The 20,954-nt window shown below is 34.4% G+C and overlaps 3 protein-coding genes across 3 annotated transcripts; 2 read left to right on the top strand and 1 right to left on the bottom strand.

Annotated features, from left to right (window-relative positions):
- Window positions 1-3,056: 3,056 nt before the first annotated feature.
- LOC140825812 (pectinesterase-like) lies at window positions 3,057-6,319 on the bottom strand. Its single transcript, XM_073187785.1, has 2 exons — window positions 5,235-6,319; window positions 3,057-3,934 (listed from the first exon to the last, which is right to left on the bottom strand). Exons 1-2 carry the CDS (start codon window positions 6,262-6,264, stop codon window positions 3,243-3,245), a joined length of 1,722 nt encoding a protein of 573 aa, XP_073043886.1. The 5' UTR covers window positions 6,265-6,319; the 3' UTR covers window positions 3,057-3,242.
- A 2,580-nt stretch (window positions 6,320-8,899) lies between these two features.
- Window positions 8,900-10,214, top strand: LOC140828689 (NAC domain-containing protein 72-like). The gene is made up of 3 exons (XM_073191614.1): window positions 8,900-9,047; window positions 9,311-9,573; window positions 9,705-10,214. Exons 1-3 carry the CDS (start codon window positions 8,900-8,902, stop codon window positions 10,212-10,214), a joined length of 921 nt encoding a protein of 306 aa, XP_073047715.1.
- Window positions 10,215-13,755: 3,541 nt separating this feature from the next.
- Window positions 13,756-18,934, top strand: LOC140825813 (probable protein phosphatase 2C 44). The gene is made up of 5 exons (XM_073187786.1): window positions 13,756-14,018; window positions 14,734-14,997; window positions 17,442-17,718; window positions 18,064-18,218; window positions 18,357-18,934. The coding sequence occupies exons 1-5, from the start codon at window positions 13,968-13,970 to the stop codon at window positions 18,492-18,494; spliced, it is 885 nt and encodes a 294-aa protein (XP_073043887.1). The 5' UTR covers window positions 13,756-13,967; the 3' UTR covers window positions 18,495-18,934.
- The last annotated feature ends 2,020 nt before the right edge of the window (window positions 18,935-20,954 follow it).

Genomic DNA, 20,954 nt, shown 5'->3' with positions numbered 1-20,954 from the left:
CACCTCACCCTTTTATGGGAGTTCGGTGCCAGCTAGGCTAACCAGACTATGGCCCGTAACCACTATTTTTGGTAATGGAGAACTAGCCACAAAAAAAAAAAATATATAAATTTTTATAATTAAAAGATCCAATAAATAAAAGTATTTTATTAAAAAAAAATCACGAGGTTGCCATGCCAAAAACTTACGTCAAAATATAAAATGTATTCATTAAATTATTCATGAAAAGCTGCTCGACTTCCAGAACCGATAATACCAACAGTGATTCTCCGAATGCACCGGAGATGTACCATAGAATTTTGAATTATATAATTATAAAATAGCAAACAAATTTATCTACATGTGGTCAGGTATGCATTACATATTCGATCGTTTTAATAAGATTTTATAATATAAAAAACCTATCAATAATTTTAAAAAAAGACAAGTATTTACTCTTATCAAAAAACACAAAAATTCTTGCGAGATAGGTTTTCAAAAGTCAGTTTTATAAGAAAGATCTATAATTTGGACAGCACAGAAAAATATATTATTTTTTATGTAAAAAATATTACTTATTATTATAAATATAGACATATTTGACTCGTCTCGCTACAAATCAACTAATAAAAAAATACTACAATTCTTTCCAAATTTCTTAACTATAAAATATAAATCACGTACACGTGAAAGTGCTCGAAAGCATATGGAAAGTGGAAATTTCCCGTTTCTATAAACTTATGTGTGCATTTTTCTTTTGTGAAATCAAATCATATTCATGAAATGAGTAATAATTACAACTTTTACTCACGAGAATCTGTAAAAGTCAAATCGCTAGATTAATTTTTTTGTTATAATGCTTGAATTGACGCATGCATAATTTAAATTAAATATTTTAAAAAGGTGTCGAAAAGGTTAAGCTTTATCAGAAATACATCACTTCCAAGTTCCATCCGACAAACAAAAATTAGGAATTTTGATAAGATAATGAGGGACTCTGAAATTTATATATGATACATATTTTTTTAGAAAAAAATGAATTACTCGTAGAAGAAAATATGAAAATTAGTAAACGGCACAATGAAATTATATATATTGGTAAGGAAATTTCTTCTATTTGAATTGGGTAAATTTTATTCCAATCCACAAGTAAACAAATAAAAAGGACAAGATAACCAAAACTCACATCTACAAAATATTAATCTAAAAGAAAGAACTACAAAATAAAACCGTCATGAAGATTATAATTTTGATTTAAAGTTGAAACTTTTTGTAATATCCCAATTAAATATTTGAATTTTGGAACATTTTAAATTCCTCTTGCGTTGCCCACTAAAGAAAAAGTTGTTCTATGGGCCAGCCTAGCCTAAAGCCCATACAATGGTACGCCCCTGATTATACTCTAATCCTTGGGAAACAAATATTGTTACTATTGACACTATATAAATCTCGATTAGTTTGAAATGGCTATAAAAATCAATATTTAGTAGTCAAAATAACAAATCAACTCTAATACTGCTAATCTTTTACATATGTCCGAATTCGAGGTCCCAAATTTAGAACGATATTTCAAGTTCGAGAATGTGACAAACGCTTCCCCGGCTTTGAAACAATACGGTGCTTGTTTCAGCAAAAGATTATTACATGGCTTGATTAGATTCCAACATTCATTCCGATTCTTTACATTTAGTAAGTCTACTGGCCGGTGCTGTTTTCATTACGTAGTCATTACATATTTTTATTGTCTCCGCCGATTTTGTCGGCTCTACATATTTGCACATATTACGGTCACCAATTGTCTCTGTTTTTCCAAGCACTCGAGAAACTAATTGGGACATGGTTTCTATTTGTTTTGACCTCGTATGACAAAATCAGACGAGAACAAGGCTTTATAATTTTGTATATACATTTAATTAATTTCCTTTTTGTTGTGTTGTATAAATACACACACATAAGGCAACTCTTTGGCAATAACAATCATGTTTCCTAGTACAAACGATTATAAAAATTCAAGGAGAATACAACAATTTTCTTTTATATATCTCATGTGATTCGAGCCTACTACACATACCAAATAAAAGTGATGGCCATATACCCGTGACCCGTCGTCATACGGAACTGAAGTATATATATGCCAGCCACTGACCTCCGGTGATAAACTCCGATACCGTAAAGTTAGATGCGTCGTTATAGTCCATCACCCGGTACCCTCTCCAAGTAACACGTTTACTCGTATCCGAACCCGGCCCGAAATTCTCGTACTCCTCATAATACAAAGTGTCCAATCCCTGATCCCCATCCCATTGAGTCCATCCTTCTGCTTCAATGAACTTATCAATGTATGTAACTCTCCAATAACACAGCCCTGGAATAAGTCCTCCATGGCCTGCCTAAGTTAATATGAACCAGAAATCTTATGATATGAGACTAAAAACTAGTAAAAATAGAGTGGCCCATATAATTGAAAAATGTCTATATATATAGACTATAGTCCTCACGTTATATTCATACATTATATTATCAAGTAAATATATTCAACTTGAATTCAATTTTCAACACAAGAAAGTCGTTATCAATCCAGATGGAAATTTTCGTATAAAAGTTGTACATTTTTCATGTAAATTTTATTCATGCAGTTTACCTGTCACTTATAATATTCATGTAGTTTACCTGTCAATTAATGTTGTGAAACATGATCCAATAAACTACAATGCCGTTTAATTCTTAAAATTTCGTGCATTGAATTGAATGACTTATAAAAAATAATATAGAAAGAAAGAAAAATTAAACTTTTAGCTATAATTGAGAAAATTACTTGTTTTAAGAATTGGGAAATATGTTCTTCCGATCTCACTCCTAAGTTGTGGATCTTGCTGTTGAATCCAACCGCTTGTGTATGATTTTACCGAGTCTAGTAGAACTTACAAGCTTAACAATAAATACCGAACTCTATGAATAAACGATGATGGGGGCAAGGCAATAGCTTTCTTCAACTCAATTTTTTTTTGAAAAATAACAATTAATTAATTTTAAGATAGCGTATAAGTACTTTGTCCAACTGCTTGAAGAAAAACAGCTAAAACGAAGCTGCATGCATGCCTGTATTATTAACACAAAAACATACCATTTTATTACAGCAAATTATTCAAGAAATAGAAATTTGAATTGGATTTCCTCCCATTAACACGAAAAGATAGATTACAGTGAAACACAGTACTAATAATAATCAGCCTGGAGGACGACAATGGAGCACACAAACAAAATTAAAGCCCCAAGGAAAACGGAAAGCCGGTTTCCGGCAGCCAGGATCCACCGAAAATAAATCTCCCCACTGTGAACGGCTGCGCCTCCGCCGCGCTGGTCAACACCCTAAATCCCTTCCATGTAACCCTGTTGGCCGTCGCCGCCCCCGAACCCGTGTTCTGATATTCCGCGTAGAACAGCGTGTTAAGCGCGAAATTCCCATCCCATGGATACCACCCAGCCGGATTTATGACATCGCTGATCTCCGTCTGCATCACCACCGTCCGGGAATACTCCTTCCACGGCCTGCCCAGGTACGTGGGGAAGTTCTTCTGCACGGGTTTCAGATCGGAGGTGGCGCCGATCTTGCAATTCTGGATGACGATGCCGGTGTTCTGGTTTGGATCGTCGCGGCCCTGGGCTGTGACCATGTTGCGCTGGCCGGAGTTGGGGCGGCGGGCGTGAATATCGCATTTCTGGATCACCACATTGGCGTTACCGAAGATGAAGTCGACGGTGCCGGCGATGAAGCAGTCGACGTAGAATTGACGGAGCGAGTGGGTGTAGAGGGTGTCTTGGTAGGCGAGAATGTCGCATCTGTAGAAGGCGCAGAGGTCGGCGTTCACGCGGAGGGCCACCGCCTGGTGCTTCGACGGCCCCGCCGTATTCTGGAAGGTGATGTCTCGGGCCAGGAACCCGCCTCCCACCACCGCTGCATGCAAAAGATCACAATATTATAGATATTTTATTTCTTTTTTGTTTAAAAAATATATAATTTAATGCATTTTCAAAAAATATCTACCTAGTAGAGTTATTTTATAACTTTCGATGATGTATGTTGTGTTGAAAGAATATCTATCTAATTCGATTGATTGCCTAATTTATTGTAGAAATTTTTGGAGCAATAATGAGATCATTTATCTATTGAATTTGTATGCAAACAAAGTATAGAATATATATAATATATGTTCAACAAGAATAATAAACCACTTCCACTACTATCCAATAATCGTAATAAATGCTTTAAAATACTATAATATAAATATCTTTTTTAATATAAATATAATATACATTTTGGGGGCTTTAATGTTGTACTAATTAATATGGGATAGATTGCCTTTAATGCATGCATGTTTTCAAAATCATAATAAAATTTCAGAATAAAAAAAAATTTCCATAAAAAATCGTGATAATAAAATAAATTTTTTTTAAAACTACATGGCCTTTTTTTTTTTTTTTTTATTACTCGTGAGAGGAGGGAGGTCAAACCTGGGGTGGGAGGCCAATTAATCCGGCGGGTGAGACCATTGGACTAGAAACCGGTCTCACTACATGGCCTTTTCGATTACTAATTTCAAATATTCAGTAATTAATACAAATCGTATATCGATTTTCACAAAAACAAAAGGTCAGTATTTGTTTATTTATCTTTTGAAAAGTATTTTGTTTTTTTTTTGAAATGGCAAATAAATAAATCATGTTATTTCATAGTACTTCCGGGGAAAATAATTTGCAACCCATTTTCAATTATGGTAAAAACTTGTGTGAGACGGTCTCACGGATCATATTTTGTGAGACGGATCTATATTTGGGTAATCCATGAAAAAGTATTACTTTTTATGCTAAGGGTATTACTTTTTATAGTGAATATGGGTATGGTTGACCCGTCTCACAGATTGAGATCCGTGAGACGGTCTCACATGAGACTTACTCTCAATTATTGGGTACAATCATTATTTTATATTCAATTTTTTTATCACTCTTCAAAAAAATAATTACATCACCGCATTATATTTTAATACATTATTTTATATCTTTGAATTTTTATATTTGAAAAATAAAAGACTCGAAGATCATATAATTAAAGATATTTCACAATTTTCCCAAAGGACTGATTTCACAAAGCACCGACTCGTTTCCCAAGGTTATCACGAAAGCCCTTTACAGTTAATATGTTATCCGCAAGTAAAGGTTAGATAGCGACAATTAGGAGCAAAAAATAGAAGACTGACCCACGGTGGCGGAATTGAAGGTGGTGCTGCCGTCAACCACGTTCTTGCTCGCCGTGATGATGGTCGTTGTCCGCCCATCTCCGACGAACATCAGATTCCTCTTACTCCTCGGAATCTCCACATTCTCTCTGTAAACCCCAGCTTTAATCCTGATAACATACCTCTTACTGCTACTGGCCGGGGCCGCCGCCACCGCCGCCGAGACTGTCCGGTAATTCCCACTCCCATCTGCAGCCACTGTAACGTCGGGGGTCACCGCAGACGACTGCAGCAAGCGTCTGTCTCCGGTGGACAACCACGCGGGCCACTGACTATCCTCACCAAGCTTCCTCCCTTGCACAGAAAAGTGGGAGTTGGGAAAATTATTCGCCGCGATTTCTGTGTCTGACAAGTTCTTGATTATGGCCAACACATTGCTAACAAGCCGGAAAACGTGCATTTGGCCCTTAATGAGAGCCTTGCGGACTTTTTCATCAGCTTCATCGTGGGAGAATCCATCTAGGCATGAATCTTGATTCGTCTGCGCGGCGCTGAGTAAAGTTTCCAGGTTTTCTTTGTGTTCCGCCAAGGAATAGTTCTTGAATCCGTAGTACTTCAGCTCAGTTTCCGACTCGCGAAGCTCCTCCAGCGTATCGTCGATCATTTCCAGGCAGTCATGCAGCGCGGTCTTCTCCCTCCGCGTCAAGGATTGGCCGGCGGCGGTCTTTTTGATGGTGAAGTAGTTCCTCTCCACGGTGTAGATGGTGTAGTTCAGGGCAGTCAAGAGTACATCTTTGCTGCTCTTTATGACGAGGGACGCAGCCGTCGCGGCGGCGTGGACAGTGGAAACGCAGAGCTCAGGGTACAGTGTAACTGCGCAAGTGGACTTGACCACCGCCTGCATTTGGGCCGCGCCGCCGTCGGTGGCGGTGTCATTCTTTCGGTCTCGGGCAATTGTGGTGGCTACAATGGCCACAACTAGTAAAGATGCAAATGCTGCGAAAATGAATAGCTTTCTCTTCTTTGTAAGCTTCTTTTGTGAGTCATTCATTTCTTGCAAGATAAAAGGCCTCAAATTCCAGTAACACTTGCCTCCTCTCCTAGTTTATATATACGTGACAGTCCAACAAATAATATATATATATATATATATATATATATATATATACAACGGTCATGAAGAATAGACTTGACATAAAAAAATTTAATGCGTGTTTTTTAATTAATATTACGAAACTTTAAATCTACATATCATGAAGAATAGACTCGACAAAAAAATTTAATGCATGTTTTTTAAAATTAATATTATAAAATTTTAAATCTACATATAAGAAAATAGTCAAAATGGTAATTTAAATTTGCTTATTTTTTATTTTGGTATTGTAATTTCAAATTTCATTTACGATCATCCAAGTTAATTTATAAAATAGAAATCCATTCCGAAATAATTCATGGGTTACAACTTCAAATCGAGCTTCAAGCTGTTTTGATAGAATCCCAACTCAAGGTCAATTTGTATGCGTAACGTTTGAATTAATTTGATTTACTAACGCAATATTTCAATTTTTTCCTTTTGTTTTGGCAAACTTGACAAATTAATCTATAATGAAGGTGGCTGATGGAGCAGCTTGTTCAATTATTGAGAAGCCATCAACCAAACTCCAATTTGCATAGCAACCCTTTTGTTTGATACCTAACTTACAGATCATACCATTTCTTTTAAAAGATACAAACATGTTATTAATGTATATTATATATTTCCTATTTTAATAACATATTTGTAATAATATTCTGTCAAATTATTTAGTTTAAATTTTCGAAATAAGTTATTAGGTATTCATTATTTGACAATTTAATATCCTATGATATAATCTTAAATAGAATTACAAAATTTATAATTGAATATTACTAAAAAAATTATAAAACAAAATAGATGTTTCTTTCCAATTGTGTAAAGCAATCAAGCTGCATATATATTTGTTGTAATAATTTGATATTATAAGTGAAACAAAGAAGCTAAGGTGATTAAATGAACGATCAAAAAAATGCATCTAAAATATAATGTAATGTTTGGTTACATTTCCGTAAAAATGTCATGTAGGAAATTATTATTATTTGCATCGTGGGAGAAGTTTTTATGATCGAATCTCGACATAAATGCAATTTTTATATAATATAAATAGTTCAATAAATAGATAATATCAAATATATTTTATCATAGTTTTATATGCTGTGAATTCATTGTGTCCAACAATAAAATATTATTCATCTATTGGATGTGATTAAACATATTCAAATTATATATCTAAAAGACGAGTGATATCTCATCGGTGAACACAAATATAAAGAATATTGTGGATGATCAAGGTATGAAACTATATTTTATGATATATATAATTTATTAATGGGTCCGGATCACAACTAATGGGATTCCCTATCATTATTGCCCGGAAAGGGTAACATAACATAGGGAACACGTAATTTATAAAGCCAGCTACCCTCAGCAAACACCATCGTCCCATTCTCATCTTTATTTTGCCCCTTGTATTCCATTTTCTTTTCTTTTTTTAAATATATCTAAAAAATATACGTTGATGAAATTTGAAAATAACCAAAAATATAGACATTTCATATTGATTTTGAATGATGATATGCCCTTAAAATTAGTACACAAAGATATATGTGTAGTGATATATGAAAATGCATCAATGTTTCGCCTTTTTTAGAATGTGGATATAAATTATCTGATTATAAAATCCATTTGGAAAATAAATTTGTGATATTGGATTTTCGATTTATAATAGACTTTATTATTATTATTGTTGTTATTTCAATTTTTGTTGACTAGATTGTGAATAATTTGGATGAGTATTTAAGAATATCCAAAATCCGACAGACACTTATGTTTGAGTACAAACGTATTTACTATTGGTTGGTGTCTGTTTTTGTCTTTGCTTGCTGAATGCTGATGCATATCTATGGATGCATGACTATCTTAGTGTACGTAATGTGATACAAGTAATTATGTCCCCATGAATGCAAATAAAATAAAAATAAAAATAAAAAAATAAAAATAAAATCACAAAACCAAAGAAGAGAGTAATGAAATATTAATCGGATCACCTTCGAACTTCACACGTACACAAATAAAATATTTATTCCTCCACATTATTTTACAAAAAAAATATTATAACAATTTAAAATAATTAGAAAAGGAAAAATTATTTCTTAAATATTTTATATAGTTTTACTATCAGAGCTTAAGAAAAGGAGTAACGAAAATAATTTAAATTATCTTATCTGATCACAAACTCGATTTCACTAATTTTGATCCACAAATCATAAATTTCGAAATTGAAGTGAGCCAACTTTTCGAAAATTCTAGCTCAAAATTTGAAATTTGGTGGTGATAAACTAGACATATTTATCTCGAAAATCATGGAGATTTCTTATCTAAAAAATATCTAGTTATATTATTCTCTTAAAAATCTCGGTGATCTAGAACCATAAGAGAAAATCCATCTATAAAATACAGAAGTACTCATTCGTTAAAACTCTGTCTTACTTTGTCAAACCCGATTGCTGGCCTTTCTTTATGACTCATACGTGACTATCTATAGACTCTCGCAGACATCCATCCGTATTCGCTTTTTGATTAAAAAAAAATTGTTCGAATACTATAATCGATGGATGGTTTTTCGCACGGAGTACGGTTTGCGCCTGGGGATCACGAACTCCTTTATCACTTGACAAAAAAGGTAGAGAACCCACAATATTCCAACGTCTTCATCAACGAGACGAACATCTATGAAACTGATCCGGAGACGCTCACAAGTAAGTAATTATAGTATTCTTTGATATTGTTCGTTTTTTAATTATAAAAAATATTACACTATCACTCACAAAAATCGATATTGATAATACAAGTTTTTGAATATTTGAAGTCATGAAATATCCATGCACGGAAAAGTTCTTCGATCGGTAATTGATTTATGTAAATTCATTCTCAAATTTAATATTGCTTCGTGCATGTATGAAAACAATATGACATATAAAATTAATAATCAAATATTGTTAACTAATATTTTTTTTTACAGATTTATATCAGTCAAATGGCAAGAAAGAATGGCACTTTTTCAGCATACGAGAAGCAAGTAAAAATAGAAAAGGAGCCAAAAGAACCACCGGAGACGGATATTGGAGGGCTAGTGTGGCTAACAAGGCCGTATTCTACGATGGTAGAATTGTCGGATATAGGAAGGGATTGGAGTACTTGAGAGGAATTCCCTCTAAGGGTGAGAAGACCCCGTGGCTTATGCACGAGTATACACTGCATGGAATCAACGATATTCCCAATACGGTATGATATATGAATATATACTCACTTTGTTTTTCTTTTGAACAATTATATTTGTTTTCATGCTTAATCCTTTTATCTTATAACTACTTTCTATATATATTTTAATGTTAAACAAATGAATTTCATTCCAGGTAGAAACATGGTCGGTTTGTAAGATTTATATATCCAAAAGAAAATCAAAAGTTTATGATATTGACACACATGGGGAGCTCGAAGCAGACAATGGATCTCAACCTCCTAGCTTCAAACAAGAAGCTAGGATATGCAATTCAAGTACTCATGTTGATGATCCTATGAATTATCCAGTCGGCCAGTTAATCTGTGTTGACGAGTATATCTGCTCAGAATCTATTACCAATCCAACAAATCACGAAAACCAAGGGTTTTCAATGTCGGAGACTTGGGATATGCTAGAGTTGGCAAAACCGTTGAATAAGGAAAACACAGTTGTTTCAAGGACGGAGAGTTGGGATATGCTGGAGTTAGAAAAACTGTTGAACGAGGAAAACGAAGTTGTTTCAAGTTCGGAGAGTTGGGATATGCTGGAGTTGGACAAATTGTTGAATGAGGAGAACGAAGTTGTTTCAAGTTCGGAGAGCTGGGATATGCTGGATTTGGAAAAACTTTTGGATGAGATTTAGTTGTGAAAATAGAAAATGTTGTGAGAATCAATTCTTTATTTCAAGTGGTGAAATATATATACACAATGTACATTCTCTGGGTCATATTTTTCAAGACCATAATAGGAGTTATAGAACAACTTCGTAAATATTTTTTGAAAATGGTTTATGAATTAAACACTGGAGGAAGAATTTGAAAGTAATGGTGGAATTGCATGAAATAAAAGTCAGCTCAATTTCTACTGGTATGTTGTCTATGTACCATGGCCTGACAAGAACTTAAACACTAATGATGTATTTGGAATGAAGGAATTGAAATCAAGAATTTGAACCACGTGATTCTAAATAAGTTGGAACTTGTTTTGATGATATATCTTGCCTTTGTATGACTTTCATATCCTTTTCTCGTCATCTTGTTCCCCCTTGTCCATAGTCTTATTGATTTTAAATCCTTCCCTTTTGGAGTAATTTGAAATCCTCATATCATATACATTCCTTAAGAATGAACCCATCAATATAAACATGACATAGATTTCTTTTAATACCGTGTAAAATTGACGTGCACTATGGTGTATGAGTGGTTAGTTTCTAACTGAAAATGGACACCATGAGCTTATATCAGTCGCTCCACAAAAAAATTCATGCCAGCAGCAATCAGATGGTAGCGTATTTGCATGAAGTTTGTTGGCCATGTTCCACAACCCCATCTAATTAAATAATTTTGTTGGGGGTCATTGGAGCTTGAGTTTCAAATAATAAAGCACAGTGAACAGAGTGATCCATTTATCCTATCCATACTAGTTTTGGACCAACACTTTAATGATTATTATTAGCAGAGTGGGAGTCGGTGCTTATCTTGTTACAACAACACGAAGGAGAATTCAGTAGGTATGTTGACATTATTAAACTTATGGTCTTTGTTAGGATCGTTGTGGCCCAAGAATAGTCCAATGATAATCCAACTGATGGTCGGCACTCGGCCCAAACCAAAGGAAGTTGTGTAGAGAGGATTCCCTCACAGGGAGTTCAAAATAAAGAATAAGGTTCAACTAGTTTCCATAGGATTTGGTTGTTATCTTTTAGTTTAGTTATTTCCTAATAAATGATCATCCTCATTTTTAAGGATTAGATTAGGAAGTTACTCTGCAGATTTTTTCAAGTTTGGTTTAGTTATTTCCAAATAAAATATAATCCTTGTCATTAAGGATTTGATTAAGAAGTTATTCTGTAGATTTCTGCAGGTTTATCTTTAGCATTTTGGGAAACTTCTTGTATCTATCTAATGAAGTGGTTGAAATGCAATAAAACAACTCGACTTTATTCTCAAACGTGTTTACGTGGTTGCGTGGTTCTCTTTAACAAACCTCGAGTTCTTGAGGTTCTCTTCACCCCAAAGCCTTCTCCTGGCTCTCCATCATCCACACCATAATGTGATCCATAACTCGGGACTATAAGCTTCGTGAGATGCATGATGAACCACATTTCTTTAGTAAGAAAATGCATAAATGAAAAAATGAAAGGTAAAAAAAATGGTTTTGATGCATTGTTTTTTGGGCATTATTTTATATGTTTTTTTTCATTTTTTTAATGACATTATTTTCTATTCAGTGCCAGTAGTTCTTCAAAGGATTTAGGTGACTCAGGACTTTTTAATTTACGCGTTATCTTACTGACCATCACTTGCTTGCAAACTTATATATGCCCCAATGATATGAAAGAATGGCACATCCCAGCGGAGCTAGCTTTTGCCCATCAATTTTGTTCACTTTTGAGCTCTCATCTAAAATCTTAGCAGTTATCAAACTCTCTTCTTTGAATCACAAATTCGAAAGCGCGATTTTTTTACCAATGAAATAATTTAGCCCTAGCATAGCTCCATAACCTACGGTCTAAGTGGTCTCGAGGAAAATTTTGTTATGTGTTGTTCAAATGTTTTGCTTTAGCATAAGCTTGGATCCTAACATTATCATCTGAAGTCTGACGTTCTTGATTCTCTGCAACACTCGAGCTGAGCTGTTAAAGCAAATATTTTTGTGGGTTCTTTACTCTAGTCTAGGAGGGAATTAGCTGTTGTTGACTGGACAACAAAGAGGTCATGATCATGACGGTTTTGTCCTTTTGGATAAACAAAGAGGAAGGATCAAGATACTATACCTTGTCACTGAACTTAAAAAAAACTAAATGGTTCTGGAATTCAATGTGAAAGGGCATGCGTGAGAAAATTGTTCTCGTAAAATAATCCAACACCAGGACCTGAGGGCAATAAATAGCTATGAAAATCTAAACGTCAGGTCTTGAATATCAAACAGTGAGATATCCAGATAAATTTCAATTACTATTTGCATGATACTTCAACCGATCAAAAAAGTGCAATCTTTCCCAGAAACCATGTGACTAAACCATTTCGTGTTTGCGTGGTTCTCTTTAACGAACCTCGAGTTCTTGAGGTTCTCTCTTCACCCCAAAGCCCTCTCCTGGCTCTCCATCATCCCTTAACCACACCATAATCATGTGATCCATAACTCGGGACTATAACACGCTTCTTGAGATGCATGATGAACCACATTTCTACAGTAAGATAGAAAATGCATAAATGAAAAAATGAAATGTAAAAGAAATGATTTTGCTGCATTGTTTATTGGGCATTATTTTATATGTATGTTTTCATATTTTTAATGACATTATTTTCAAAGGATTTAGGTGACCGAGGACTTTTTAATTTACGCGTTATCTTACTGACCTTTACTTGCTTGCAAACTTATATATGCCCCAATGATATGAAAGAATGGCACACCCAGCGGAGCTAGCTTTTGCCCATCAATTTTGTTCACTTTTGAGCTCCCATCTGATTTTCTCTCCTTTCTTTTAGTTTAGGGAGAGATTTTATGACAAATTGGACTCAAACTTGAGATACAGTGTCAAATCTATGATCGTTTATCTGGTCATAATTTTTTTTATGACAAGGAAGTTATAACAACGGCTCTTTAGATATAAACTTCGAATATGTGCACAGCCAACAAGCTATATACATCAGATAAAGTGATCTTTTATCTGTAAAAGACTGTTGACAGCTCAAACGGAAAATATTTTTGTGGGATTAAAACTCAGAACCTTGGCCTCTTGAATCTAAGTTTTATACGTTCTTTCCAGTTCAATTACCCTGACGGAAGAGTCATATTTATATTTGATAAACTTGTTAGTAGTGCATTAACCATATAACAATTATGAAATCGGAGCAGTGGGATTGACCGGGCAAATAAACAATATTAAATACATTACTATTTTGTTATTGTCAAATAAATATCTTAAATTAATAAAATTTAGTTCGGGTAAATCAAATAAATATCTCAAAACTAATTTAAGTAAATGCGTTTAATCATCAACTTAAGAAATATTAGCCACGTTTTTAGAATTATTATTACACTTAAAAGTTGATGTTGTTAATTGGGTGGCAACTCGTTAATCCATAAGATGAAATAGAATAAATTGGCAAGATTCACAAATTCTATAGGGACACGCAGATTAAACTTCAATTTAAAGGGGAAAAGAAAAAGAAAACAGAAGAAGAAGAAACTTCAAAGAATTTTCTTCAAAGACCCGCGTCAGACTAAGACACCTCCCACTTTTCATACACGCATACGCGTAGTTCGTTGGCAAAATCTTACTCAAGAAATCAAGGGTCCTTCGCTTGTTTATCTTTCTATTTTTTAAAATCTAAAAGCCGTCCACTTTCTGGGTTTCAGTTGGATTTTTATTTGGTGCTTTGTTTTAGAGATGGAGAAAGGGAGCAATTTTCGAGCCGGCGGTCTTCTTGGCATGATCAAGGTATTTTTTTCAAACTATATCAGTGAAGACCTTAAATTACATGATCATTTATTTATGGTTGTTTTGTGAAAATTCACTAAAAAGAATTTGAGACAGGGCCAATACATAAATTCTCTCTTTGCGTAACAGCTCGTGTATATGCAAATGATCTGGTAAAGTTTCATTTTTTAAAAAATAAATACGATGCGTGAATGGTTCCTATGTTGTTCAAGACTTCAATCCATAAGAATATGTCTGTATTCTCCAATTTATGATCCTTCAAGTGTAGTAGCTATGGCATGGTCAACGATATTGTTGGCGAGCAACAATGGCCATTTCGTTTGCCTCATCTAATCCAATAAGCAGTACATGGGCCGCAATACGGCTAAGATTTGAGATGAAAGATTAGTATCTAACTATAGCTTTTGGTACATTTGTTCTGCAATAGTTATAGAGCCATGCTAACGTTTTGATTTCCCCAGGCTGCGAGATAGAGCAACTGTAAGAACAAGGATTGTTATTATAGCAATTGTGCTAATTATCTTGTATGGTGGGATGCGTTGTATAACAGTCAAATTATGACTTTTGCTGTATGATTTGAAATTTACGATTTGTACTATTGATGTGAGATATAATTTTCGGTGCAACCGAAAGTAATCGGCCATAAATAACTTTTTCGAAAATGATATGTCATCCTTTGTTGGAACCTGATTTTCTTATATAATGTGTTCTGTAGAAAGCTACTCGGTTAGATATATCTTCATCAGATACTGGAAAGGGAAAGAGTAAAGTTAAGTCCCCATTATGTACTATTAAGGTTTCACATGGATATAGCTTGGTGGAAGGGCAGGCAGGCCATGACATGGAGGACTACCATGTGGCTGAGTACCGGAAAAAGAAGGGTCACATGCTCGGTTTATTTGCAATTTTCGATGGGCATCTTGGTTACCGTGTCCCAAGCTATCTAAGAGATAATCTCTTCGACAACATCCTTGAAGAGGTAAGTTTCAATTTTGCAAATTTTTGGTCTTTGATGGTTTAGCCTTTTAGTTAAATTTTATGTTGCTTGGAGAATGATTTTAAAAATTCGCATGAGAAGGATAAACTTTGTTTTCTTTGGAAAAGGTCGAAAATGGATGGGGTGTAAACCATTATATATTAGTGGAGTTCTTGTAATGTTTTCGAAAATGGAAACAAGGACTTTAAATGTGAGAGGATCGTCGTCACTTGGTAAATATTTTTTTGAAAATGGTTTATGAATTAAACACTAGAGGAAGACTTTGAAAGTAATGGTGGAATTGCATGAAATAAAAGTCAGCTCAATTTGTGCTGGTATGTTGTCTATGTAGCATGGCCTGACAAGAACTTAGGACACTAATGATGTATTTGAATTGAAGGAATTGAAATCAAGAATTTGAACCACGTGATTCTAAATAAGTTGGACTTGTTTTGATGATCTTGACTTGTATGAATTTCAAATCCTTTTCTTGTCATCTTGTTCCTCCGTGTCCATAGTCTTATTGAATTAAAATCCTTCCCTTTTGGAGTAATTTGAAATCCTCATATCAAATACATTCCTTAAGAATGAATCCATCCATATAAACATGACCTAGATTTCTTTTAATACCATGTAAATTGACGTGCACTATGAGTGGTTAGTTTCTAACTGAAAATGGACACCATGCGCTTATATCAGTCGCTCCACAAAAATATTCATGTCAGCAGCAATCAGGTGGTAGCATAGTTGCATGAAGTTTGTTGGCCATGTTCCACAGCCCCATCTGATTAAATAATTTTGTTGGGGGGTCATTGGAGCTTGAGTTTCAAATAATAAACCACAGTGAACAGAGTGATCCATTTATCCTATCCATACTAGTTTTGGACCAACACTTTAATGATTATTATTAGCAGAGTGGGAGTCAGTGCTTATCTTGTTACGATGACTCAAAGGAGAATTCAGTAAGTATGTTGATATTATTAAACTTATGCTCTTTGTTAGAATCGTTGTGGCCCAAGAATAGTCCAATGATAATCCAACTGATGGTCGGCACTCGGCCCAAACCAAAGGAAGTTGTGTAGAGAGGATTCACTCACAGGGAGTTCAAAATAAAGAATAAGGTTAAACTAATTTCCATAGGATTTGGTTATTATCTTGTAGTTTAGTTATTTCCAAATAAATGATCATCCTCATTTTTAAGGATTAGATTAGGAAGTTACTCTGCAGATTTTTTCAAGTTTGGTTCAGTTATTTCCAAATAAAATACAATCATTGTCATTAAGGATTTGATTAAGAAGTTATTCTGTAGATTTCTGCAGATTTATCTTTAGCATTTTGGGAAACTTCTTGTATCTATCTAAGGAAGTGGTTGAAATGCAATAAAACAACTCGACTTTATTCTCAAACGTGTTTACGTGGTTGCGTGGTTCTCTTTAACGAACCTCGAGTTCTTGAGGTTCTCTCTTCACCCCAAAGCCCTCTCCTGGCTCTCCATCATCCATTAACCACACCATAATGTGATCCATAACTCGGGACTATAACACGCTTCTTGAGATGCATGATGAACCACATTTCTATAGTAAGATAGAAAATGCATAAATGAAAAAATGAAAGGTAAAAAAAATGGTTTTGATGCATTGTTTTTTGGGCATTATTTTATATGTTTTTTTTCATTTTTTTAATGACATTATTTTCTATTCAGTGCCAGTAGTTCTTCAAAGGATTTAGGTGACCAAGGACTTTTTAATTTACGTGTTATCTTACTGACCTTTACTTGCTTGCAAACTCATATATGCCCCAATGATATGAAAGAATGGCACACCCAAGCGGAGCTAGCTTTTGCCCATCAATTTTGTTCACTTTTGAGCTCTCATCTAAAATCTTAGCAGTTATCAAACTCGCTTCTTTGAATCACAAATTCGAAAGTGCAAATTTTTTTTTTATCAAATGAAATAATTTAGCCTTAGCATAACTCCATAACCTAGGGTCTAAGTGGTCTCGAGGAAAATTTTGATATGGGTGTTGTTCAAATCTTTTACTTTAGCATAAGCTTGGATCCTAACATTATCATCTGAAGTCTGATGTCATTGGTTCTCTGCAACACTCGAGCTAGGCTGTTAAAGCAAATATTTTTGTGGATTCTTTACACTAGTCTAGGAGGGAATTTGCTGTTGTTGACTGGACAAATTGCAATTTGCTCCGTTTATCAAGCTGATTGACACTGGTGCATGGTCATTTCGACCATATTGCTTAACCTTGGGGACACCAGAATACACCATGATGAGTTGTGGAACATTGCCACTCCATCTTGATTTATGAAATGCTATTTCTTGCCAAATCCAATTTCTTTTCCAGAATACACTTTGCAAGAAATCTGTGGATGGATGTTCTATCATCCAATGGCAAGTTTTTCATTTATCTTATCCTTTTCCTTTCAACTTGTGCAGCCTAATTTTTGGGATGATCCCAAGACTGCCATTAAGAATGCTTATCGGTCAACTGACGAAGTCATTCTAGAGAATTCTCGACAATTAGGACCAGGTGGCTCTACAGCAGTTACTGCAATTGTTATTGATGGAAAAGATTTATGGGTGGCAAACATCGGTGATTCCAGGGCAGTCATGTGCAAGAACGGAATTGGCTATCAACTTACCGTGGACCACGAACCACGGAGCGAGAAGAGGAGGATTGAAGAGCAGGGTGGTTTTGTGATGACTCTTCCTGGTAATTGTTGGCCGCTCTTCGTTTTTTTTTGCATGCATTTGAACACCGTTATGTAATTATGAGTATATGTGCTGTGGAATCATAAACCTAGAAGTCATAGATTGTGTTGTATAATTATCTGAAATATTTCTTTGTTTTGATTTGTTGTTGGGTATGATTTCCTATCATATTTATTCGAAAATGCTGATTGTTATTTACGCAAAGAAAAATGAGTCAGAGTTTTTATACCGTGAACGTAGTCCTTTCGATCGGAGAAAATCACTTTTCATGTTGCATGCCCTTCAATAATTTTGTAATAATTAAAATTCAAGAGTAGCTTGATGATGTTTCTAGTCCTTTTCGCAGGAGATGTATCCCGAGTTAATGGCCAACTTGCCATTGCACGTGCTTTTGGAGATGAAAACCTTAAAGCGCATTTGAGTTCAGATCCTGACATCTGTAATACACACATTAATTCGAGCGCACAGTTTCTTATATTGGCAAGTGACGGCTTGTGGAAGGTCAGTTTTCTACTAATGTTTTGTTAAATATTTGATTCTCTTTTGTGTATGTATATAATTTTCTTGACAGATTTTAAAGAACAAAAAAGTTATTGATTGAATGATATGCAACATTTGAGGTAATGCCATTTTGTACAGGTTATAAGCAATCAAGAAGCCGTGGATATGGTACGGGACGTGAAGGATCCTCAAGCAGCTGCTAAGTATTTGACCACAAAGGCTTTGGAAAGAAAAAGCAAAGACGATATTTCGTGCATCGTGGTTCGATTTGGATGATTCCACCGAAACAAGATTAGCCAAAACAGATAGCAAGAGACACATGCTGGTATCAGATGTTTATCAATGAGTCTTGATTTGCCTACTGTGCTTGCTGTGAAGGAGAGCACAGGAGATAGGACCGGTGTGTCTGGAGAGTTAAATATGACAATAATGGCATAATTTTTATCCCTTCTATGTTTAGTGTGTGATTTTTTGAAATCGAGTATGCACGCTGCTGAGCCGCCTCCTTTGGAATATTGGACCGTTTCGGTTCTAAGTGGCGGTTTGTGTCGTGTGGTTGCCCTGATCAAAGAAGTCAATAATCGCGTAGGAGTATTTTTCCTTTCATGAGATTGAGTTGGTACTCGTGCAGAGCATTACATTGACATAGTTTATGTTGTATTTAGTATATTATACTGGACATATTATTTGTAAGTGTACCGAACGATTGTACTTTCTATGGGGTTGTTATTTCTGATCCATATTTTGGGGTATATAATGAATAAGACGCGATTCATGCGTAGTCAAAAGAGTTTGTTTAAGATTTCGTACAATGGCAATGCATACAACACGATAAAATTAAGTTTTACGCAACTCCAAAAACTAGCTCAAAGACTTGTAAAAAAAGTTCAAAGAGTGATGATCGTCTAAGTATATATATTTAACTTCCAAAAATTATGTCCAACCGATGTGAGATACTTAACACTCACGCTGTTAAGGCATTAACAGATAGATGGTCCAAACTATGGACAAGCCAACACATAACGGTAGATCTGAACTTTGATACCATGTTAAAATTAAGATTTTGAACTACCTCAACCTAAAAAAAGGAAATATTATCCAAATTCATGTATGCAAATCCAAAAACTCTATTCAACCGATATGATACATGATTTACGTCTAGAAGATAGATACTATATATAAAATATTATAGCTTAGTGATAAATAAAAAAAATTCTTTAAACTCACTCTAAAAGTTTATAAAAAGATTTTAAGTATAATATTCTTTGCCCTTATCTTGCAAAATCCTTGGAAACCATGGATAAATGGAATGGTGATCAGGTTCATGTTCAGTAAATATTGTACTTGTTGCAATGTTTGGAATTAACATAAGTTGTTGTTAAGCACAATAAATGAGATGTGAATCATCTCTCTACCGACATATTTATTTAAGTTGGTATACAACAATAGCAATCCATACACCTCTAGGAGATACATACATATCGATCGATACACACACACTTTTCGAGTCGGACCCAGGATTTTTGAACGAGACAGTTAAACCTGAAATTCTATTACATTAAGTTTAAATAACATCACCCCCGCTGCTCCTCTTGCACTGGATGGATTGGACCTCATGGAATTGTGTAGATTGTTGCAAGGATTACACTGCAATAACAGATTGAGTAACTGGATTAGATCATGAGGATTATTTCAATATGTTTGAGCGTGAATGGTTCAAAAATTAAGCTGGCAAATGAGACACCACCACATCAAATTACCTTTCAAGGCACATTTCGTGAAGAGAATAATATGGTCCATTCTCCATAATGGAAGTGTGCCATAGGATACTTCGTCTTCTTTCTTGGAATTTGGCTGATACCTTGTAGTGAAGAAGGGAACTGGTTTAAATAGGCCTGGAGAAAACACGAAGGCATGGACTACGGCAAACACACATGACTTAGGTGGTCGAATTCCTCGTCATGACAAGACACACGTTGTGCATGCGAGTGAAGTTGCTGCGACGTAGCTCTTGCTAGCATCTCGCGTTGACGCGTAATAAGATCGCCTTCGACGTTGCTTGCATGTATGATGTATATATATTATATGATCATGCTATCCGTGTTCCATAAAACAAATTATACATATATTTGATATGTGTTGTGCACGAAAATATCAATCAAATAATAAAAAAACAATTTGAATCATTTTGTTTTTATTTTGGTCTAATCTATTGTAATATTAGACGAATAAAATAATTAACAATTTATATAAATTAATATCAAAGTTATTTCCCAAATTAAAATTCAAATGGTAGATTTTATGTTATTTAATAAATGATAATAAGGATAATATACAGAAGAAATTGCTCTTTGAACTATATATAAAACTCAATTTATAAACTACATATTTTTCTTAAAATTTTTTACTAATAAACATAAAGAATTAATATTTTGAATTCCCTGTCTTCGGTTTTAAAATTTGCAATTTGCGATTTTATATTTTAAATAACCAAAGAAACTTAGAAGATCTAATAAAAAATAACTGATAAATAATTGTACTTAATATTAGTATTAATCAATAAATAAAGTGTGAAAGTATCATGATTACTACTTGATGATGGAAATAAATAAACATGTCAAGCTATACCTTTCGAAGGGTATATATAGAAATGAACTAGATATATTATTTGTGTAATTAGTTAGGCATAATGATAAGCCTAACTAAAATAAAATAATGTTGAATAGCAAAAAGACA

This window comes from Primulina eburnea, chromosome 3, assembly GCF_022965805.1.
Source record: "Primulina eburnea isolate SZY01 chromosome 3, ASM2296580v1, whole genome shotgun sequence".
Taxonomy (NCBI): domain Eukaryota; kingdom Viridiplantae; phylum Streptophyta; class Magnoliopsida; order Lamiales; family Gesneriaceae; genus Primulina; species Primulina eburnea.
Note: the sequence above shows the minus strand (reverse complement) of the source record. Positions and strands in the feature narration are given on the sequence as shown.